The 25,188-nt window shown below is 33.4% G+C and overlaps 2 protein-coding genes across 7 annotated transcripts in view; one reads left to right on the forward strand and one right to left on the reverse strand.

Annotated features, from left to right (window-relative positions):
- The window catches only part of LOC105218627 (uncharacterized), a 72,495-nt gene extending 57,280 nt beyond the window's left edge, over positions 1 to 15,215 (reverse strand). For 3 of the 6 annotated variants that reach the window (XM_054226213.1, XM_054226215.1, XM_054226214.1), the window contains exons 1-2: positions 15,108 to 15,215; positions 10,716 to 11,228 (exon numbers count right to left, since the gene is read on the reverse strand). In XM_054226213.1, the coding sequence (XP_054082188.1) occupies positions 10,716 to 10,761 (46 nt within the window). In that variant the 5' untranslated portion in view covers positions 10,762 to 11,228; positions 15,108 to 15,215. Of the gene's footprint in view, positions 1 to 10,715; positions 11,229 to 15,047 lie in introns of all 6 variants that reach the window. The other 3 variants (XM_054226211.1, XM_054226212.1, XM_029044450.2) reach the window with 3 other exon arrangements.
- Positions 1 to 25,188, forward strand: part of LOC105218629 (uncharacterized) — a 157,997-nt gene that overhangs the window by 61,261 nt on the left and 71,548 nt on the right. The window lies entirely within an intron of this gene.

A 25,188-nucleotide genomic window follows, 5' to 3' on the forward strand; every position in this document is an offset into this window, starting at 1 on the left:
TACTTTTAATTTTTTTTTGTATTTACCTAGTCAATTGCATTCTGTTTTGAACTACTTAATTTTTAAATATTTTGCTAATATTTTATACAACATTATATACATTTTTTCTTTAATTTTTTTCTTGTTTTTATTTATGATTTTTTAGTATTTAAATTAATTTATTTTTTTTATTTAATTTTTTTTTTATATTTAATTTATTTTATTCTATTTCATTTAATTTTATTTTTTAAATTTTCCCTGTTAATAAAAAACATCTTTGTATTTGAACTTAATCATGCGGAAATATTGTTAGTTTGCTTTATTCAATACAGAATAAGCTCATTACAATAGATTATCTACAGTTGTGTGCATCTAAATAGATCAAGTAATTCGAAAAACATATTTTCAAATCAAGAAATGCACTGCAATTTTGCTTTTAGAATATCTGCGTAAAGCATAAAATGCTTTCAAAGACCTTAACGTAATAATTATTAAATAAAATGTATTTCTAAAAAAATTTAACTAGTGGTGCAATATTCGTCGCTAAATCACTGTCAGACACATTCAAAAATCAGAACTTTGGGAATATAAATGTTACAAATTTTTCTTTTTAGACGAATTTTTCTCCAGCGAAATCATTCGCCATACACAGGAACAGGTGGCACAAAATTGGTACCAGGCCCAGACTATAAGATTGATGATAAGATGGATGCATAGTAACCTCCTGTTGACTGTTTCAGGGCGATTGCTTCCTTCAGACGGTCTAATTGTTCAGGTCTGAATAAATAATTTGGTCATAGGGGGGGCAGCTCATAGTAGTTGATTCACTGATTATTCAATCAAACAGAATGCAAAACCTTTCTGATCGTAAATCTTGACTTGGCCACAGATTTTATTTTTCTAACACTATATAGTGTGACTTGTGAGGGGAAAAAATAAGAAACATTTTTCATAATGATAAATCTAAATTTCCTTATAACGTTCTTTATAAAGTTTCGAAAGCTGTCAAGGATGAATTAAAATTCATAGAAAGGTGTGAAAGTTGAAATAATGGCTTCCATTTCACTGAAGTATGTACAGCAGAAACCTCTATTTGACAGTACTTTGACAACTTTTGACATTCCAATCCCTTGTAAACGATATTTTGTGGTTGGTAATTAAAGGTATGACCTTTATAAATAATCTCTGGTTTCAGCGGTTAAGAAACTGAAGGCGAATAACAATTTTACAACAGTATTTCTATTAAATATGTACTACTATATCCGTTGACTAATTTTCTTTTTCAGAATATATTTGTAATATTAATTACAATCGATGCGGTAATCTTGACTTTGTATTTATTGTTTGCAACGGAATAAGCAAAAATAAGTATATTTTTTCTTTGAGAGTGAACTTCCTCATTTGTCAACTTTCTAGGTGTAAATCACAGTGTTGACAACACAACTATTTCCAAGAAGCATAATTTTCGTTATGCTCACTTCGCACAAATTTCCGCCTACAAAGCACTAATCAACTTCACAAATTACCAAAACCGAAAGTGAAATTAATTTCTTTTGTGGTTGGCTGCGGCGGCATGAATGTCTCACTCATTTATTTCATAATTTCATGTTGTCATTTGTCACGAGCAATTTCAACGCTAAAATTTCTTGAGTTGAGGTGTGCGCACATGGCTTCATTCACAATTCTACGATTGAAATGTATTATTATTTAATATTATTGCGGTTTTTCTATCATTTGCGCGAGATAGAGCCAAGCTCATGGTTGCACGACAAACAGCATTGATTTTTTGCAAAATTGGTGGTTAGGATAGATTATGAAGTGTAGAAAAATATTTAATATTTATTTTATACAGGGTGACCAGATAAGAATTTGTTTTTTTTTTTTTGTGGAATGCTAATAAGCTTAACCTGCAAACACACAAATTTCTGTTGGTTCAAAATTTATAAAATTCTTTAACCATTTGAGCAAATTGCTCTGGGAATGCCAAGATCAGTGAGAAGCATTTGGATGATTTTGATTTCATATTACCTAAACCACTTGGCCAACTTAAACTTTATTGTTTAAAAAATACCTAACAGTACTTCTTACTGGTAGTACAGAGCTGAAATTGGTATCATTGGTTTATAAACGTAATTATCTCTCATCATATCTAAATATAGAAATCGGTCCTGGCCTTTCTCACCTCCAATAATTCGAATATATTTATAATGTTTTTTTTCTTTTTTCATAATTGATTCGTTAGTTGATATACCACTTCTCTTCAGTTCTTACATGTTCTTTTCATTCTTCTAGAGTAGAGATAATCAGCATAACCTTAAATGTATGAGTTTCAAATTTAACAGTCAACCTTACTGTCATTCTAACTATGATCAAATCAACCTATCTGTACTTGTCTTCTTAAAGTTGGATGCTATGAACCGATCATTCCTTGGCAAAATTAACGGATCTTATTTCATACATAGGAATTATATTCATTAATGTTTTAAAAATCAATTTACCTTAATTGAATTCAATTAAATAAATATAAGCGAGTAACAACATGGTGAATCGAAGACACAAATTCTTCATTTGCTGACTTATCACCCTTTATTGTACATGAAATGCCTACCACCAAGGCTTTTCATTAGCCAAAACCAAAAGTCGGCCTCTAATTTGCGGTTTGCCTTAGATTTGTTTGTCGTTTCATATGGCTGATATTAAATTTAACTATTAGAAAACACGTGATTAACGAATAAAACTAACAACGTTAATGAAATCGAGATAAAGTAAAACGTCAAATGCAATAAAATTTTAAATTAAGTAAAAAGTAAAAGTTAATTATTTGCCATTGCTTTTCTTTCTAAACTTGTTGCTTTTGCTTTGGCGCGTTCACATGTCAGCCAACTGCTGGTACTCGGTGAACTAAGTATCACTTGCGATTTAATTGAATGTCATTGACTTGGGTCATATTGTTAGTGAGCCAATGTTGTATAACAGTACATGTGTGATTATTTCTTTCTTTCTTTTTTTTGTTGCTTTTTTTTGCAAAAATAATACAAGATCGCTGTAAAGTGATTGTTTCCATACACAATTATACATCAGTATTTAAGTGTGCGCGCCTTTTGGGCGTCTATGGGTGCGACTTTTCTGCCATTTTTGTGTTTTGCTCACATTTTTTATTTTGCTCTGCATTTAATTGCGAATTTTCCCCAAAAAAACCAAAAGACAACGCTTACTTTCTGCCATTTGTTTCTCACACACACACACAAACACATGTACAGACGTAATGATATGTGTCCATTTATAGTTTTTTTTTTATGGCGAACTCTCATTAAATTGGGTAGTAAACTTTTATTTTTTTATGCTCTCGCACATCTGTAGCGCCTCGCAATCGCACATGGAGTAAGTGGAGCGTTTTGGCCTTTCATCTTGATTGAATAATTGGCTGAAATTGCTCAAGTGCGACTAATTTTTTTCACCATATGAATATGTAACAAGTACCGCAAGTGCCTATGGTAATGAAAGTCGCCAATGTATATTTATGTGTATATGTAAATTTTTATTATCGAAAGTGAAAATAATCGTTTACTGGATTTGGCTTTAACATGCTTTTTCACGGAAGGCTTTCCCAAAATCTTGTATTTTCTATCATATTTTAATTCTATTTTAATTTATTGGTGATTATGATTACAGACGAAACATGAATAAGCTCTAATTGATCAATTTTAGTAAGTGGGTAACTAGGAAATATTTAAGCGTTATTCACCATAATGGTTAAAATGATGATAAAGATAAATAAAAATCGGTTATATACATACATAAAGCCAAAAATAAAGACGGGTATTTAAAAATATAAAATAAACCCACTTATATGTAATTCAACACACGTAATTCACCACCTAATTCACCACACTCAAACTTACTACGCCCAATCTGAACTGAACTTATTATACAAGTAATACTAACTACTTATCACAGGGATACTCACCACACATGCTAAATTAACTAACATTTCCAGAGATCTTAAAAACTAAAAAAACAATTATAAATATTCACCACTCTCCAATTAATCCGAATATATAAACTCTTTCAACAAAATGGCCTTAGGTTATGTCAAGGGTTATATCTCAACGACCGCAGAGAATCTCACTTAGACAGCTTCGACTGCCCTTTGTGGCACCCAACTACACCTAACGAATTTAAAGACCCTCTCGATTCGACAAAGCACATGGACACTCAAATTTCTTACGACGGCTAATGTCGATTCCAGACGCTGTGTTCGCCGAAGGTGTGCCTACCAAGGTGTTTCAATCTTAGTCTACCGAATGCTGGATATTGAATGGAAGTACTTGGATGATTCCTCTTCGACTGGTTGAGTTGATTGAGTGCTTCCGACTGGACCGGAGAGAAAAGGCATGCCATATGCACCTACTTCTGGGGAGTGTCTGATATACAACAATTATAAACGAAATTCGAAGAAAGTTACGAGGTTCGAGAAAACATGTGACTAGTTTTATGTTCCAAAGCTGAGAATGATAAATAATAGTTTCAAAATTTTCGAAAGTTCACTAGAATTTACTGAGACGTAGGAATCAAAAATAACCAATAAACCATGACAATTCTGATCCAATCTTATACTCCATTCTCTTCGAGCCGGTAGACTTCTGTCTATCTCTAAATATTTTTGCCGAAGCTGAATTTCAACTTATTTAAAGGTGACTGGAGAAAATATTTTAGTTTTTTCTAGATTTCAAAACGACATTCTTCCGAGTTGAACATATTGTAGATTCCGGTGTGCATTTTGACCAGACCGTATATTAAACACCCAAAACTCGATCACTTTCTATTTGCGGTTGGAATGCGCGAAAAGTATCGCAAATCCGCCTCGTTAATCGCATCATAGTGCAGCGATCTTTAAATCCGCGCCTAACAAACCGCAAAAACACAATTTCATTTACATGCGGCGGCGGCCACCTGTCGCTTGGACCTGTGCTGCCTGAAAGCGCTGCGAGTTTGTGAGCCGTATGACAGCATTATCACTATTTTTTTTACACATTACACATGCAAACTCTTTTTCCTTTGCGTGCTTTACTATTTGGTTGCACATGCAACATTCAACATGCAACAGTACAAACCAGTTCCGCCGCTTTATGCAGATCACAAGAAAGCTGCAGAAAAAGACGAAAATTCGACAGCTCGCAGGCATGTACTTGTTTGTTGTTGTGGAAGAAGTCAATGTCAACCTGTGCTGTTTTTTTTTCGAAAAGGCAGTTGTGTCTGCTTGTCAGCAACAACATCTGTTGGCACAATCCCTCGCAGCGCCTTCTTGTCACTCACAACCCCAGTCAGGATGTGTGTTTGACCGATGGCTGTTGTCTAGCCGAAAGTGAAAGACACCTTTTGCTTTTGATTGCATAAATATTTACTTAGTACGAGTATTGTATAATTAAGTGTGGTACATAGAAAGTTCAGATGCATGTAATGTAAGGTGTGTTATGCGAATTCATAATTTGATTTGTTGTTGCAAAACCACTAACGATCACCTGTTTGAAAATCATTATTGCGGAAAATATGACGTGTTGACACTTTTAAACTCTTATCTATCAAATGGCTCCTTTCATTTTAAGTACGAAAAAGATAACTTTGCATAATATTTATGCGCGCTTTCCCGGAAAACTCATTCGGTTGAGCTATGCAAATTTGTCGTTAAATTTACAATATTTACATATGATAAATGTGCCTTAGATGCAGAAGGAATTATGATTTCATATATTGCTAAATCGTCTTGGCTTAAATATTATTATAGCTCATTTGCAACCCCTGTGTTATCCGATTTCAACCGATTCCTCGAAACTCATTTTGGTCTATTAACACGATTGTATTTTGATCTAATAAATGCTCTAGGGATCACTCTTTTAAGCACGTTAACTGAAACTGTTAATTATACACAGTTGAACTTCCCTAACTCGAATGACCATACTTCCGGGTTTCAAAAGGTAATTTGTATGAAATTGCACTTCTCTTGCTAATTCAAGAGTTCGAGTTATGGAGAACTTTGAGTTATATACGTTCGAGTTATGGAAGTTCAACGGTATATATACTCTTCAAGTTTAGGTTAGGTTTCGAGTTTAGGTTAGGTTTCGCGGTCACAATATATACGTGGTGTGTTCAAAAAATAAAGGGAATTATTTTAAATATCACGGGTTTGAAGAGTTCAAAAGTCAAAAATTTAATTTTTTTATTATTGTGATATATGTACATTCCCCTGAAGTAAGATACAATTTTAGCTGTATTACTTTAGATCAGACGTGTTTTTGTAAACTTGGCGATTTTCGTTTGTTTAAAGCTCACAAACGAAGCTTTTTCGTGAATTATTGGCTAAAAACAATACTGTACCAGGCATGAATGCGTGACTTTTCAGACTTTTTTCTATTTCCAAAAATAAAGTGAACCTTAAAGGGCCGTTGTTTTAAAAGCAAACGAGATATTGCTGAAAGAGCCAAGTCTATCCCCAATTATAGAGTTTGAGATGTGTTTCGACGATCGGGAAAAGCGCTGCATAAGTGTATAAAATCGAATGAGAACTATTTTAAAGACGACAACATTATTGTAGAATAAAGATGAAAAGACTACGCAGTTAAAACGATAAAGATCCAATTATTGTGTTCCCAACACTCCTAAGTATGAATCTGTAGACCCTCATGTCATTAAGCTAAATGTGTTCAGACGGCCAATATCGATTCATCCGGTTCATCGAAAGCATATCAACCGCCGTCTAGTGAAAAGTGGATAGTCGAGGAGATAGTGACAAAAGGTTTCCACTACACACGATTTTAAATAATTTGCTAAGAGTAAGTTTAACAATTCTACGTGAGGGGCTCGCAGTCGTGCATGTAACGGTTGTCAGTTTTCCCAAACTCCGAGTTTTTTTTCGGTTGTGCTATGATCTGGTATGATCTGAAATCCCATTTTCACAGCCTCAATATGGATAGTTGCAATTTTTAGTCCTTTTGAATTTAGGGCAGGGTCTCACACTATTACTACTATGTCAAAACAATATACATTTTATTGAATTATTATCCATTTGTCAACCATAAAACTATATCTGCGGCTCCTTTATTTTCCTATCTGTTTACTATGAATATTTCTTCTTATTTCTTCTTCCCCGATCTCATCCGCTTCGGTGTTTGTAAAAGTTCTAAACCGTCGAGATTCTAAAGGTTTCGATGTCCCTTCAGTTGTTTTTCTCTACATTACCCGAAACCTACCAGTTTGCCTCTTCGCCTTTCCGAATTCGCAGATTCGGTTTCTTCTTCCTACTGTTTCTTCGTCTGTTAGGATCACTCCAACGGCGTACTTAGATCAGTAACTTCAGCAAAACCTTCATTCTACAGTCAATGTTAAGATAGGGAATTGTATTTAGTCTTAATAGATGTAAACCTAGAAAAGGCTGACGCTCTTTTTTTATTCACCTTGCCTTATAATCTCAAAAAGTAATCAGAAAAGTTGCAATTCATAGTGTTTCTGAGAACATTGTTTATCGCGTTGATTGGATTACACTAAAGTGTATTAAACCTTACTGGACCTCTTCCAAGCTAGACTCTCTTACCGGGAACCATAAATGGTATGCTTGGGTTAAGCGATTATCACCCAGTAATCCCTTATCTTCATGATGCTGTTTCGAGGTCCGGTAGGAAAATATTCGATGTACCTCATACTTTTTCAGTCTCTTAATACTTTTTGGGAAGAAATTCAAAGGTTAAAAACTTGAAAAAAGTTGACATTATTTGTATAGGCTCTGAAGTTAGTATTCACTCTAAACTCACATTGCTTTCCATTTAATATCATTAATGTAATCACAAATGTGCAATTCAAGTTTTAATGCTCTGCCATTAATCGGTTGCCATTGAAACCAAACTCATATTTATTTATAATAGAGAGCAATAAACTTGTCATGCCATAAAATAGTGTCTCAACTAAATAGACGAATGGCGGCAACAGCTGTTTGCGTTCACTTCAATCGCTGATTACTGTCACAATTTCACCATAAAAAGATAAAAGAAACTCCTAACCGAGAAACCGCTACTTTCATTGTCACCGCGCGAATATCATGTATGGCATTTGTAAACGCATAAGTGTAAACAAGCAAAGCAAAACAAAGTCGAGATAATTAATTAAAGTAAAGTGCCGTACAAAATTGCTTAATGCATCATAATGCAACCGCCAACGAGTATAACTAGTCTAGTCTACATACTTGCCATAATACTCGTGTAATTACAGCACTGACTCAGCATAAAATAATAATACAAACTCAAAGCGTGGCTTAGAAAACGAAAGTGTATGGCTGACAGCGCCGGTTACTCGTACTTGCCGCTGTTACTCGTACTTGCTGTATGAAAATTATATTAAATGCTCGCATTTCAATAGTGGTAATTTCAAGTGTTTTCGATAAATACTCGAATGTGTAGCGGCCCTTAAAAGCTCAAGTGGATTTAGTTGCCAATTGATTCTCTGCATTAGACACTCACGGCGTATACGTAACTTCTTTACTTACAATTCCATATTGTACAGTGGAACGAAATAAAGTTATAGGAGTAAAATTTGGAATAAAGGATCGCACTAGGAAGGGGCATATTTGGATGTAATTTTTCTCAATTAGTGCATATCATCTTTAGCTTGACTTGTGAAAAAATTGTCGAAAACTGACTATAACTTTTCAAAGCCCCAGACATCGAACATTCAACTCAGCGCCTAAGGGTAAATTTTAAACGAAAATATGGATAAATCTCTGAGATAATTTAATGTAATTCAGAGGAAATTGTTTTCTTCTAATAATGTGTCTCTGTTCCAAAAATTATTAAAATCGGGTCATAACATCTCCTAGCTCCCATATACCTAATTATGGGTTTTTCAAAAATATCATTTCGTAACTCCCATATTCTTAATTATAGTTTATTTTAAAATACGGTGGGCTTTATTCCGCATATAAGTATCAGCCCTCATATACTATATATAAAATATTCGGTTGCACCCGAACTTAGCCTTTCCTTACTTGTTATAATCCATTTTGGGAAAGAACATGCTATCAATTTAACTTAACTCGATTTTAGTATCCATAATACCTCCGATGTCATCAAAATTGTAATAGCTAGCTACTGTAGTTGTAGTTGCATTTGAAGTGGTTTTGTTTCAGATTTTCAAATTTCATTACCATGATTTTTTAATATTTTAAGATTTAAATTCTTCAAAAATCATTTTTTTTTGAGCAAACTACGCATCTTCCTATATATTATTAATCGAACCAAAAAATAAAGTCCAGATTTAGAGATATTTTGTATTATAAAAAATACTTTCTATTTAGTTTCTATTTAGTCGCTATTAAATTAAGGTCTTTTAATAAACCTGTAATAATTTTCAAATTTTCGAACTCGTACTCCACCATTTGGTTGCGATTTTAAGCAGTATTTATAACCTTACAACAGCACAGAGTATAATAGTTTTGTTCAAAAATGGAAAATGGACTTCACCTAATTTGGGTTTAAAACCATACCGGAAATTAGTCGACCAATTTAATCGAAATTTGGTACATAATATTTTCTTTACACCCTGATGTTACGAATGCAAATGTGCAAAATCGGTTAACAGCCACGCCTAGTTCATATATAAAAGATTGCAATTTGATACATTAACTTTACAATATATAAATGAAGAACCAATAAAAAATATCGGAATAAAACTTTGTACAAACACCGCATTGGAGGTGTGTCATTCAAAAGTTTTCGATATGGGTCTATACATTTTCAAAGCCCCATATATCGTACATGAAAACCTCAATGACTTGGATATAATGTATAATGTAGCTTGGTGGCAAAATCGTTGAAATCTGTCCAGGAATCACAACAGTCCCCATATACTATATGCGATTTTAGCCATAATGATTTTAAATTCTAGTGGACTTTATGCCGAATATACGGAAAGAATTGTGTGTTATCTTAATAAAATTAAATAAATAAATTGTAAGAGTATAAAATATTCGGTTACACCTTAGCACTTCATTACTTGTTAAACTCTACTTATAATAATTTTTTTATAAAATATATATTTTTTTTAATGTGACCTTGATATGAGAATATGAGTATTTTAAATATTCAATTACAATCGGTTATTAGTCTAAGTGTTTGATATTTTTCCTCTACGAAGTACGGAATTTCGCGAAAATATTGCTATTTCCACCCAATTCTAAACCAATGCGCCTTCTTGTACCAAACATAATCATCTTATTTGTATACTTCTTCTTCTTCGTCTTCTCCCGCAACGACCTTGCTCTACTCCACAGCGCCAGCCAGCACTCGTTACACTCATTACAATGCGTTGCTTATTCGCAAGAGTTCACAGCCTTGGCAGCAAAAGCGTCACTAATTGAGCGATTAAAGGCAATTTTAAAGAGCGCTTTACTGCTTTTCATAAACTTATTTGCTTTGTTTGATCTTTGGTTTGTTTAAGTTTAAGTTTTAATTTTTTGTTTTATTTGTTTATGTCTTTTTGTAACTATGCTTAAGCGTGTGCTGGGAGTCTGCGTTATCTTGTACGTGTATCCCAAAATCTATTTATATATTTAAAAACTACAGTAGTTAAGCGCTAAATAAACACTCGTTCATTGAAGAGCAGTGAAAAAAATGTGCTTTTAAACAATAGTGAGTACTTGAAAGCAGTAAAGTACGATATACTTTTTTATTATTATTATTTCTTGAGCTTACCAAGCGTCAGCAGCAGACTTAACCGCAACCAATTGACCGCGTCCATGTTGCCTCGTTTTGTGGCGCTGTGTCTTGTAGCGCGCAGCTTCACTGCTTTTAGTTGTTGTTGTTATTGTTTGTGTGTATATTTTATTAGTAATATTGTTTTTATTTTTTTGCTTTATTGATTTTGTGGTTTCGTTAGCTTGGCGCTTTGCTTTTGAAGTTAGTAGTTCGTTTTATTGCACTTCGTTACAATTGCGCTCTGCTCATTACTTGCTGGCAGACAATGCAAATATTATTATTATCTTTTTTTTCAATATTCACTTTTTTTGTTGTTTTTGCAACGCCATTGGCACAATTATTTACGCCAAATACGCGCGACAAGCGATTTTAGCCATATCGTTGCATTGCCAGTTGCCAGTGTTGACACTCGCTGTTTTACGCCAATTATTTTTCGATTTCGGAATTTTTGTATTATTTTTACTGTTTCACAATTTATAATTTTTATTAATTTTTTCGCAATTTTTTTAACTGTAAATATATATACTATTATTAAAACTTATTCGCTTTGCTTCTAACGTGTGATCTTTGTACTGCTCTACACTCTTAAACTCGCTTTGAAATTTATTTGTTTTGTTTTTTCTGTAGAAAGTATGCAAATATTCACTTGAGATAAATATTATTTATGTGGAAAAAAACAACAACAACAATTCAAAATGATCATTCACGAAATTTCGAAAGCCACACATTCAAGCATCTCTCAGACCATCTTCGTTTGTTCCCAACTCGCAGCGTTAATTCTTTGCGCCGCTCTTTCGCCTGGCTTAATAAATATTTATGAACTTAAAACAATCACTAACCTCGTTCAGATATCGAACACTTGGCTACTTATGACTTCTACACGAATTCTTGCATTAACTTTTATTTTTATTTTTTACTTTTTTACATTTGTATTTTTTTTTCTTTGCTTTTCATGTCATTTTGAACAACATCACTATTATGAAGAGTTGTTGTGAAAGTGAAATTTCATTAAGAGTCTAGTATTACTATAGCTAAATATACATATGTATGTGCCTATTGGATTTCAAAGCGACTGGTCCATGGTGTCTGCATGCATTTGCTCAGCTGGTTAATTTCAGTTCGCAAAGAATGAACCATTCAATTCTCTATATACTAAATATATACAAACAAACCTATATGTATGTATGTGTACATATACATATACATATACTATAACTATCGTTTGGTCAACTTTTGTTTAGTCGCAGCTGTGCCCGATACATTTCTTAAATGAATTGTGTGAACAACAGGTACAAATAGCGGAAATGTTGATTTGCAAAAACAACAATGCAAAAAGCGACGCATTCTAATGCCGGTATTCTGCTTGTCACATTTGTCTCATGTCTTTATTTGTCACAATTGCGAACTGGCGACCCTGTTAGTCAGGAAGTATCATTTTGGTATTCTGGCTGATACAGTCTCAAAAAAGTTCACCAAATAGTGTGGTGAAAAGAAAAGCAAGCTATCAGCTGTTTATTTTAGTTGATTAGAGATGAGTGCATGTTCACAATGATACTTTATGAATTGATTGCACGCAATTAGTTTTTTTTTTTACCAAATTTCAGCAGAAAAATTTCTTGTAAATAATTGGATAATACTATTAATGAAAATAATACTGAAATAGTTTATAATAAATGCGTAATATATGCATTTTATCTGAATCAATTGTTAAGTAAATATGAAAAATGTTAACAACCTAACAATCGACTAACACATGTTCTCATCCTTACATTTGAGCATAATGGCAATCGAAGGTAAATAATTGTAAAAAATACAAATTCATTATTTTATGATTATTATATATTTTAGATTTTGGATATATATATACATACATATTTGTGTTTTGGAAATCGAAAGAATTTCCTAAACGTTTTTTCTTCATATAAAAAGTGATCTTCCTTGTTGCGCAAAATAGCCAGATTGCGCCTACGAGTGTAGCTAAAACATAGGTACTTTGTTATCCATTATTGCAAAATTACAAAAATTAATACATTACCTCTCTTCTTCTCGTTTTTTTTTTCATTATAATATATATTAGGCCAATTGCATCAACCATTATTGTGCTCTTGTTTTTCTGTGACCTGGTTTAAAGCACATCACAAATTAGAGACTGATATTGCTCAAATAGAGATGAGACAAACTCGCCAGAATACCAAAAAGTCACTATAGAGATTACACCACAGATTCGTCTCTATTAGAGACTTGAGACTGCTCGCAGAATACCGGCATAATTCCTATTACACACACATTTACACATAATAGTTAGAAAGACTGATTATAAATTAGTATATTAAGATTTTTAAAATGTATCGGTTAAAGGTTGCGAAAGCTCAATGAATTTCTTCATCTACTGCATGTGGCTACGTTTCTGCAAGCTCTTAGTAATAGTTGATCGCTAATTAAATGATTTTTTAAATAAATTGGCTATGTCTGATTGACCGTCCATTAGTAAATAGAACAGCTCAAGTAAAAGAAACAGGTATCTAATAAAAACCCAAGAAGTAATGCATAGAGAATGCAATTTACCATCTCTCTTACCGCTCATATAACGGTATTTAATATATAATGCAGGGAATGAAACTTAAAACCCGAAATAACAATTTCGAAATAACAAACCTGAAGTGGCATTTAACTTGTTAAAGCAATGGCATAACAGTATTTGAATATTGATAATCGAAATAATAAGACCTGAAAATTACTTGAAAACTCTGAACAATCAAATTAATAAATTTCAATTACAATACAGAAAAGTTGTAATCCTTCAAGCTTGTCCTCTGGCATTTTGTTGTATAATAGATTACGCTTTAATTAACAAATAAAAGAACTGTAGTTTAGAATCTAGAAGATAGCGGTTGGTTCTTGAAATATTAACACTAACATTAAAGTTGCTCTTATATTTTAGCAGCTTTCGAACTCTTGCCTGGATCTTCAATACATCTCTGAATAACTTCAAATATACCTAATAAAAAAGAAATGCTCGATTTTGTACAAGAAATCAGAAGGAGCTAAAATAATGATCTGAAAACATCAGCAGCATCATCTATAAAACCTGTCCCTGTTTGAAGATTATTTATTGGTAAGGCCAATATTGCAGCTGCTTTTTGATTGATCTCATACCAGTAGTCGAATTGTACTATTTACGCCAATAAAAAATTATCTAATCATAACTAAATTTTGTCCCTTAATTTATTACAGCGCCATCTAGAGAAATTCACAAATTTCCTTGAGTTTTCATTCGATATAAAACCAACCATATAAATACTAGATTTTTTTTTTTTGTAAATTTGAGGTTATTTTTATAAAAACGGTTACAAAAATGTTATTCAAAATATTGGCCGTCGCTAGCTACTACTTTTGACCATCTTTCTGGCAGCATGCGTATTCCGTGCAAATGTCGAGAGTTCGGCTCAAAAAGTGACATTTTGACAGTTGAGAATAAGTTTGGGATGCAAACAGATCTCTACAAATATTTTGTTGGGTTAATGTTGACACAAATGTCCAGTGCTTGACCCTAGAGACATCTATTGGTTCGATAAGCTTCAATCTAACGAGCGATATTGTGAGAAAACGTCTTTTTATTTTTAATAAATGCTAGTTCAAAGATTACAAATCACTAGGAACTAGACTATAATCAAAATAAAAATAATGAAATGTTTGTAGAACCAGTGTCAGACATATAATGCTTATTGCTCTAAAGGTATATTCTAAAGGTAACCATGCAATTAGTATCTATCACGAATGTGACTCATTAAATATTTAGTTCGACGTTTCGATATTTACTTAGCAATCATTCCTTCCTAATTTATGGCACAGAGAGATAATTTCCCGAAAAGTCAGCATTTCTTTACTAACCTTGCAAAAACCCTCTAGTTTGTCAAAAAATGTGTTAAGTTTTAGCAACAAAAAATGTATCGAGCAGTCTGGGGAATAAAATTTTTGCGGTATGGTGCATAAATAACCACTTAAGTATGTTGACTCCTAGAACCATTAATCTATCAAAAAAAGTTAGAATGCAAAGATTTCACAGTTAACAACACAAGTTAGCAATTTTATAAATTTTCATTATTATGTAATTCGCTGGTCTGAATGTTTGAGCTTTCACTCTTCGAAGATCGGTGGGATTGTTGTGCGGTATTTTCGATTATTTTTCATGTTTAATTTTTATGTTTTTTTTAAATAGTGATATTTATTTTATCTCTCATGTTAGAATTTTTCTGTTTTTTTAATAAATCACCAATATCACATGTCCACTTATCCATGCTTAACTACATAAGCCGATTTGTAGCTCACTTCAATTTTGGAAAACTCAAAGTCAAGCACAAACTTTGGCAATTCAAAATTATATTTTACCGTTATAACAACTCAAAACGCGCAACTAACCGAGCTTGCGTTTTTACTTTTCAACGCGCGCTTTTAAACTGTTTACAAGCAGCATACGACATACGGCTTGGACCGAACCAAAATGACTGAATTGAAAGTGAATTTACTGCGCTAAAAGCCAAGACGACATTAGCTTGCTTGAAGTAGAGCTTAAGTAACTTGAAAGTGTTACCGCTGCTCAGAGAGTGCAGAAAATAACAAACTTGTGAGAGCATAAGCAGGTCTTCCTCGCTGAACTGCGTTACCGACTTCTACAGCACGTGTTTAAGCCCGGCTTTTGTGTAGTATGCCAATGTTTGTTTTAAAAAATGCAGCGCACGTTATTTGTTGTTATTGACATTAACAAAGAGAACCGCACTCTCTGTGTGTTGCTATTCTCTTTTAACTTAATTCATTCATAATGCCATGATCATTGCGTCTCTCAAATGATGTGCCTTTGCGCTACCTTCATTGGCATTGACGTAGGTCGTGCTGTTTGTTGTCTGTCTGCCGGACGGTGTCGACTTGACTCGTTACCGTTATCTCAGTGAAAAAGCTGTAAATAAGCATGTCTTCGGACGCTCCATCCGCAGTGTTTTGTGCTGGCGCACGCGCGCTTTTATTTTCATTTTTTATTTCAATTTTCACACTTAACTTAATGAAGACATTAACGACTCGGCGCGGCGCAGCCCTCCAGCAAGACAGCCGGCAGTAAGCAGCTGGAAACTGCCGAAAGCCATCACGGTACTTAGCGGGTCACTCGTGGAAAGATACGTGCCATGCATTGTGGTTTGTGGAGCGCGTCTCAAGACTTTCGTTGCAATTGTTTTTATGTTTGTTGATTTCTTTTTTCTATTTTCCAGTTTCATCCATCACATTGTTTGTGCTTTATGGTTTCGGTAGCTTCTCTGGGCTTTGGGTTAATTTTGAGATCGTGCGTATGTGCATCACAGCATCTGTTTCGCATTAATTTAAGTGCTTTTGTTAAATTATCTTTATTATTATTCTTCTATAAAGTGAAGCTGTGACAATGAAAGTGATCATCGCTTTCTTCGGTCTTTCGTGAAGTTTTTCTTATATTCTTATTCACTAGTCTTGTTTGAGTCTTGACACTCCGTCACGTGTATCAGCACCGATATCTAGTCTTACCATTTATTAAAACTAAATATGATTCATTATTACTGATAAGTTGTTAATATTTTCTGGTAAAGTCATGATCTCATCATCTGAGCATTTTTAGTAAAAGAGGATGCGTGTAAGACAAATTCATTAAATTGATGAAGTTCTTCAAGATACGATAGATGTAAGGTAAAATCCAATCTATATTATTGAATTATCAAACAAGCCATCGCAAAAGAACATTTTAAAGTGTTTCTTTTTTTACAAACATGTTGCTTGTTGCTTTATCAATATTTTTTAGGTTCGTTTGTTCTTTTCTCAAAGTAATCTAGTGTTCCCTTATCTCTTCGTACTAGTTAGTTTGTGCCATAAGTTTCTAACAAAATCTGAATTTCAAGCTTTCTTTAAAATAAATAATATTGAATTTAAATGATTTGCATTTCTACCTGCAGTCTATGATTTTCTGAAGCCAAAGAAAATTATTTTAATTGTCAAAAGAAAAATGCGAATCATGTTTTTTTTTTTTACTTGAAGAAGGACCTCGGTGGAAATTGCTTTCTAAATGAAAATGAAGTACTGACATTCGATAATCAATGAGCCTTCTGGCAAACGTAAAAACCCGACGAGAAAATCTCTGATGGAAATTCAGATTGAATTAGTCCGTACATAATTTTTTCTTCATTCATCATACATAAATCTATGGCCCCAATACAAATAAGAGAAAATAGTTTTTAGGTTAAACAGAACTTGATGTGTTAATTTACAAACGTTTAAAACTATTCTCAAATTTTAACTTATAAGGGATACCATAGCTGCCGTCGAAATATATCAATGAAAGAAGTTTCTTACTGGCATCGTTAACTATTAAATAACTGGCTCTTCCTCATACTTTTGCAGAAATCGTTATGTATAAGCAAGCACTCTGTTGCAAAATAAAAAAAAAAAAACATAGAAAAATCGTAAATGCGCCCATAGAGAAAAAAATCCTTAAGGAAATTGCTGTTTATGTCACCATCGTCACATCGTTCAATTACTTCTGTGTGATTGCGAGGCTATTTCGATTTACAATTACCCTATAGGGAGTGAGTTATTTTCATTATATGCTTGTTTTTATGTTGTTGGAAGAAGAATACAGAATATAACTTCTAGGAGGGAATACTTAAACAATTAAATTATTATACTCTCGCAACCAATCTTGATAAGGAGAGTATTATAGTTTTGTTCACATAACGGTTGTTTGTAACACCCAAAACTAAACGAGTTAGATATAGGGTTATATATACCAAAGTGATCAGGGTGAAGAGTGGAGTTCAACTCCGAATGTCTGTCTGGCCGTCCGTCCGTCCGTCTGTGCAGGCTGTAACTTGAGTGAAAATTAAGATATCTTGATGAAACTTGGCACACTTATTTCAATTTTATTTTTTATTTTTCTTGGCACCATAGGAAGGTTGCTTTCGAAAATGAGCAAAATCGGACCACTGTCACGCCTACAAAACGGCGAAAACCGAAAACACATAAAGTGCCATAACTAAGCCATAAATAAAGCTATGGAAATAAAATTTGGTATGAAGGATCGCACTATGAAGGGGCATATTTGGATGTAATTTTTTTGGGGAAGTGGGCGTGGCCCCGCCCCTACTAAGTTTTTTGTACATATCTCGCAAACCAATAGAGCTATATAAACCAAACTTCCTGCAGTCGTTTTTTTAGCCACTTCCTAATACAGTCCAAAAATGAAAGAAATCGGATAATAACCACGCCCACCTCCCATACAAAAGTTAGGTTGGAAATTACTAAAAGTGGGTTAACTCATTAACGAAAAACGTCAGAAACACTAAATTTCACATAAGAAATGGCAGATGAAAGCTGCACTCAGATTTTTTTACAAAATGGAAAATACAAAATTTTACAAAATGGAAATACTATGTTAATAGAGTAGCAGCCCCATTCTAAAAATCGTCGAAATCGGATCGTAGGTTTTTACGGCCCCATATATCGAACACGAGGACCTCGGTGCTTCTAACCTAATATTATGGTTTCCAACTTTCAATGGACTTTATACAATATATATGACGAATATGTGGATCAAATTGTGTATTATATAATATAAAGTTAAATATATAAATTGCGAGAGTATAAAATGTTTGGTTACATCCGAACTTAGCCCTTTCTTACTTGTTCATAATAAGAATACTCAGATTCTAATAAAATTTTGCACCAGGGTTCGATATAGAAAAAAAATAATTATTTTATCAATTTAATCACCAATTTTGATTTTAACAGTTAGAAATAATTATAAGGTAATTGCGTTTCCTAGGTTTCATTAATGAATGAGGATCTAAGTGTCATTTATCATTTATCTGCCTTATGAGATCACTTAGTGTTTCGTTTTTCATATTATATATTATGTATGGAATTCTACATTGCTTTATATCATGTAAAATTCTCTCTTCTGTTCCAATTCAGCTGTAGAAAATCTCATGTTATTCCTTAATATAGATACGATTATAATTTCCAAGTTAATAAAATAGTGCAGTTGACCTCTGAATACTCTGTTTACCATTGCAACACCCAGTGTTACAGTATAGAAGTGTAAAAAAGTAAATAATTCGATTTAATAGTTCTTTTAGTTTATTCAGAAGTAGATTTCCAAGCGAACTCAAAATTACATCAAAATTGCCCCATCAAAATTCATAGATAATTTAAAAAAAAAATTCTCTAAGCATTTTTTTAAACTTTAGTCAGTCTCATTTGGCTTGAGATTACAATAAATTTTAATCACTGAAAAACTATTGAATTTCAATTTTCTCAAGGCACCGTTAATTAGCTATGCATAAATAACAGTTTGATATTTATTTTGAAAACTGAGTTAATCACAGAACACGATTTACAATTCAATTGAATAGCTTTTTTCGTAAACACCTAGAAAATCGCTCCGAAATCGACCAAAGCACAGTGAGTTTTTGTAATTAATCACTTTAACGCGGTTGGATATAACAGCATGCGATATGTTGATTGATAAATTTATCTTTAGTGAAAGGAAACGCTGAGTCTACTATAAATGTAAGCATTTCATGGTAGGAAGATAATTACAATCACATATGTTACGGAAACTGCTCACAGCCATAGATGTGGATACATATGGATCAATAGTTGTTGCTGTTCTTGTTGTAGTATCAGTCATGGGTTCTATGCTGGATTTCACATACTGATCATATGTTTGCCAAAGCGGTTAGTAATCAAATCAATTTTGTATAAATCTAATCAGTCTAATAGCGTTATTTGACAACCAAATTAATTGATCAATCAAAATTTTTATTTAGAAATCCTTTTTTGCCTTTTAGACTACCGGCTACTCGATAACCGATCAGCTGTTCTACATTTTGGTTTTTGCTTTTCATAAGAAGTCGGTGAGTTTAATCTGCTGTTTGATATTTTTAGCAGCTCTTTTATCAAAAAATTCAGCCAAATTCAAATGCAGACAAAGTACGTGTCGCAGAGTTGCATTTCATTTTCAAGTCGGATTAAAATTCAATTAAAAATCAATGTTGAATTTTATTTTGTATGGTAAATCGAAGTCAATAAGCGTTTTAATCGAGCAGAGGCCAGTTAATTGATCAATTAGCTCCTGTGTAAAGAGGCTATAATCTTTTCACTCTGGTCTAACACAGTCATCCTAGATTTAATAATATATTGCCGTTCAATTGATTATATTTATACACTTCTCCCAGATACGAAATCTCTAAGCAAGATATATATTTTTCTACATTATCTATTAGAGTTATTGTGTGTAGTGCAAAAACGTTAAAGGGATTGGGGTGTCGGATAATTAACTTTGTTCTACTATGTATTGCATTGGTATATATGAGGTCCTCTAGTGCACTAAACGTCTGAATGATCATCAGAAGAACTATTCTTATTGGATGAATATTCCACTCAGTCGGTAAATTTTTTTATAGTGAGCATTTTCTTGAAGCTCAAAATCAGGAAAATATCGCTGAATACAGATTCTGAGAAAACAGTAGATGCAGTAACAATCCAACAAATAAAAACAAATTCCTGTTATTTCGTTAACGTTTTTATTGAATCAATTAAGGGGGTCATCCCATCTCATGGCCTGTTTATTAGAAATTGTTTAGTTTTTTTTTCTACGACCAGTAAATAAATAGAGCTTTAAGTTTATTATCATTTATTAACATATATTTCGACAGTATAAATATAAATTTTAAGTTAAAAATATTGTGTAGAACATGGGATAGAGTGTTCTGAACACCCCTGGGTTCGAACTTCCTCAATGATTCCGGCTGATTGGCTTATCAGAATAATAAAAAATTAGCGGCGTTTGGATCTGTAAGAAAACACGTTCAAAGTTTCCCACTGCCAACTCATCGCTTCGAACAGCTCCTTCTTCGAACTGCTGTCTTTAAAACGATTTCGAATTTATAAAAAATCAAATCACTTCACTTCCGTATTCTAGACATGTTAAGAAAGCAATTAAAAAAAATGTGATTTTTTCAGCTCACCAAATGGGATGACCCCAGTAATGGAATGCGGTTAACACGTTAAGTTCTGCTTACATTCATACAAAATCATTTCTTCTTCAGTACATCGATCATTTATTCCATTAGCCAGCTAAGCTATGATATTTACAAAGTTCCATTTTTCAACTGCATCGCATCTTTTTAACCTGTTAAAACCACGCACACATCCATACAAATGTATGTATTATCCATTAAGTGCTGAGATTGCAGCAATAAAACAACTTTTAATTACTAAATAAACTCGGTGCATCATTTGTGGCAAGTATGTGTTGATTGTTTATACAGTTATTTAGTTACCATATCACGCACTGATACTTACCTGTCAGCACACACACAACACATATGTTCAAATGTATGTATGTAGAAACGCACTTTGGTAATGCATACGCCCAATGTAAACAAGACTAATTGCTGGAAAATTCAAAATAATATAATAGCAAATGATGTTTTCGCATAATAATAATGTAGCATTCACACACACACGCACACACGCATACATACACCCATTCATATGTAGACATGCCTTGGCACAGTGAAAAAGCATAAATAACCATTTAAATGCGTGCGAATTTGTTTACACGTGTGCGAGAAATCCAATCCATGCCGTACGCATTGCGTTAGCAAATTTTAGCTGTTTCTGTACTTATATATGTATGTATGTATGTATGTATCTTTGTATCTTTGTGTTTATATGCCTACGGTATGCTAATGTAAGAAATGTGAAATGGTCCCAACAAATGAATTACCTTGCCAGTTGCAAGTTTCTCTGCGATGTCACACACGCATGTTTGTATATATTATACATGTTTGTATGTATGTATGTATGCATGCGCACTGTTTAAAAATCTAATAATTTGCAAAATAATACAATAATAATGGACACAACACACGCTGAGGCTGTCATAACAAAAACAACAACAAGCAGTTGCACGCATAAAATTGGCACTGGCCTTATACAGTTGCATATAAGCCTATAACAACAATAACGAACACAGCAATTAAAACGGCACATGTCGTCGAATAAATTAATTTACTCTACATACGAAATTCAGACAACAGTCAAATGTATGTAGAGTAACATTAAAATAAAGCCCGAATAAAGTGTGGTTGTATTCCTGCACGTACTCTATATAAGTTTGTATATGTATTTATACTTGTATATTTGTATGTATTTAGATACATATATAGACATGATCCATGTCTACCTTTGTAGGCGGATATGAAGACGGATGCAGGTGTATGGTCAGTTTTTAGCCAATATGTTCTGCTGTAGAAAATATTTTACATTCATTTACATACATACATACATATTGACATTCATATGTTCATTGCCATTAGCCACCCATTGCACTGATGAAGTGATTTTTTTTTTGAAATAGTGCAAAAGTGCCAACGACTTCTGAAGCTCATTGATTTGTTGTCATTGTTCTGTTTTTATAGCCTGTTGATTGAAAATCCATCACGCTTTGTGGAACTTTTTCTCACTTTTATTTGAATGTATTTCATTCAGCTATTAAATCACAAAGTTACATAAGTAGATGTACTCGTATAAGTATAACACGGAACTAGTAAAATGTTTGAGCAATTGCAAGGTATAAAAGCTAAAATATGTCTTGAAAACACTTATGCCCCATAATAAACTAGGCAAATTCCAGTCTGGCAATAAAAAAAAATCGCAAACGACTTCTTAGCTTAAAAGAAACTTTAGGGTCTTGAAACAGTATTTAATTAGTGAAAAGCGCAACAAATTGTTACTCTTCAATCCGCTGTAGTGTATGAAAGTTCAGGTTAGACAGCTTCAACGCGTAAAACTTTAAAGGCCTTTTTATCAAATCATTTTTAGGGTAAAGATGATTCGTATTAGACGGATTCTTTATCAACACAGCTTTCTTGACATCTGCCCAAAGTTTCTCACTTGGTTTAAAGTCAGACACTGAGCCGTCTCCAAATCCTTTCGAAGTATACCAATTTTTTTGCCAACTTGCTGGCCTACTTGGATTGTTGTCTTAGTGATATATTCTGTACTGCGCGTTTTCTATTCAGCGTATGCTAGCATAGTCGACGTACATTTTTGTATCCATGTTGTTTTTAATCCACTTTTAACTATGTTCTTATTGTGTACGCAATAAAGCTAAGATATAACTAGCAATGAATTTTTTACTGGTATAAACATGTTTTTCGCGGAACAAACCCACTACTGCCCTTAACCGTGGCCGCGATAGATCCCCATTTCGTCTCTTTGTTTCAAGATTTGGTTTCCATTCTCATGGATTTTGACAGAACATCCGACCAAATCGACAATAAACTTGTAACGAGTTTCCTTCCGCCAACAAATTTTATACTATCGCAACAAAGTTGCTATTTGACATCAATTGAAATTTTCACATTTCAATCAAGTTCTTAAAAACAATTCGATCATTTCGCTAGCACTTCTATTTTAAATCCCATCAAAAACAAATAAATTACACAAACAATTACGGTACTCCATATAAATGAAAACGGTATCAAATATCAATTTAAACATAGAGTCTCAATATTTCGGCTAATATTCTTGCAAAAAAAGTTAATGGCTAGAAGTTTTAAGGGGAACAATTGCATTTATTTAATTTTTTTTAATCCATTGCTATTATTTTGATAACAGTTGTACATTGGTGATTTTATAAAGAAATCAAAGTTTGAACATATTGTTCCGGTATATTTGGATCGGTGTGGGTTGAGCCAAAGGGAGAAAAAATATTTTTAAATGGTCACTACATATAATCGGATAAGCTTTCTCGAGGCACCTTCGCTAAAATAATGTAATTGACTATTATAAGACCATTTCAAAAAATGCTAATATAAATACATATGTACAGGATTCTCTTCCATCTGATAGTCTCGATGATTAGGATTTTTTTTATACTAGACTTTTTTCAGAAGTAGTTCTAAACTTATAGTATTTCTCAATACGATTTACCTTTAGCAGGGAATTAGTTCAGCGAAAGCTACATGTAGTCGATATAACTAACACATATACATATGTACCTTTACACACAAACACTATACATATATATTTCAAATAATGCAAATTGAGAACCGCATGCTTCGTAAAAGTATAAATTATTTATTGCTAAAACAAAATTTTTTATTCACATTGTGATCTTCTACAACCACTTCAAACAATAATTACAAACAGCAAAGCTTTGGTTTGCGGGCAAACTGCTCACGCGTGCATACTCATACATACAGTCCATGCACTCACATACACACACATACATACGTGTTGTTGTTGAGCAGCGGTAAAACATGCTTTTGACATTTCGTCCTTTCACATTTTCTGCCGAATTGGAAGCAGTGCATTCACTTCGATTACTGTAACGCTGTGGCTATCACACAGCAACAACAACAATAGCGCGACAACGACAAAGCTAAGCGATCGACCAACAAATCACCGCGACCACGACCACGATTAAGTGCCGCAAGCGCTTTTTAGCCAACGCAACGCAACTGCAATTAAACAACAGACAGTAGCAACTACTCGCCAACTGTTGGTCCCTAAATTCCCCCCGCCACCAGCCAACTACCTGCCAAATGCTATTTGCAAGCGAATCGTCGTTGTAAAAAAGAAACGTGCAGTGAGTCAAGCCAAGCCAAATGGAAGAGGACCGAACGCTTTGCTTGACTCTTGGCTCTGGCTGGCTGGCTTGCCGAGGGTCCGGTCAGGTCGTATGGTTTGCGTTTGTTTGGAGTTTGTAGAAAAATTAAATCACTTGTGGATAAACAGAGTGGTGTTTATTTTTATGACGACCAACCACTCACATACATACAGACACATTCGAGTATTTGTAAGCGCATGTTACAGTTACTTGGCTTTCGCAGAAGCTTTTTTGTAGGTGTTTTTGCAGCAGACCGCAATGGTTTTTCATTTTTTATGAGTTTTTTTTATATAATTCTTCATTTGCTTAGTTTTTAGTGCGCATTTGCTCTGAATTATTGGATACTATGTTGCCACACTTGCAAACTACCTTCGTACTAAGCATTTAAATTCAGCATTTTCATGCATTTAAAAAATATTTTCCGTCGCCTCGTCATTTGCTGTTGGTTGTTAAAACTACATACTAGCGCTCATTAGCTCAGGTTAGCTCTCTTGTGGTCGGACACCTATGCTAGTGGGATTTCGAATTACTCTGCCACCGATTACAACATTGTCCTTAACTTCTGAAGCGATTGCTGTCGTTACTGCCGCCTACAATGTCGAAATACACTAAAGATCTACTGAAGTAGACTAACATCATTTTCTTCATCGTTTTAATAAATTTCTATTAGAATTTTTTTAATTTTAGATGTTTTTCGGTATAATCTTTTACTTGTAACCTAACATAATAGGTCCAGTAAAAATAAAACCATTACATTTGCATCCAATTTAAAGTTTT

Source organism: Zeugodacus cucurbitae, chromosome 2 (genome assembly GCF_028554725.1).
Source record: "Zeugodacus cucurbitae isolate PBARC_wt_2022May chromosome 2, idZeuCucr1.2, whole genome shotgun sequence".
Lineage (NCBI taxonomy): Eukaryota > Metazoa > Arthropoda > Insecta > Diptera > Tephritidae > Zeugodacus > Zeugodacus cucurbitae.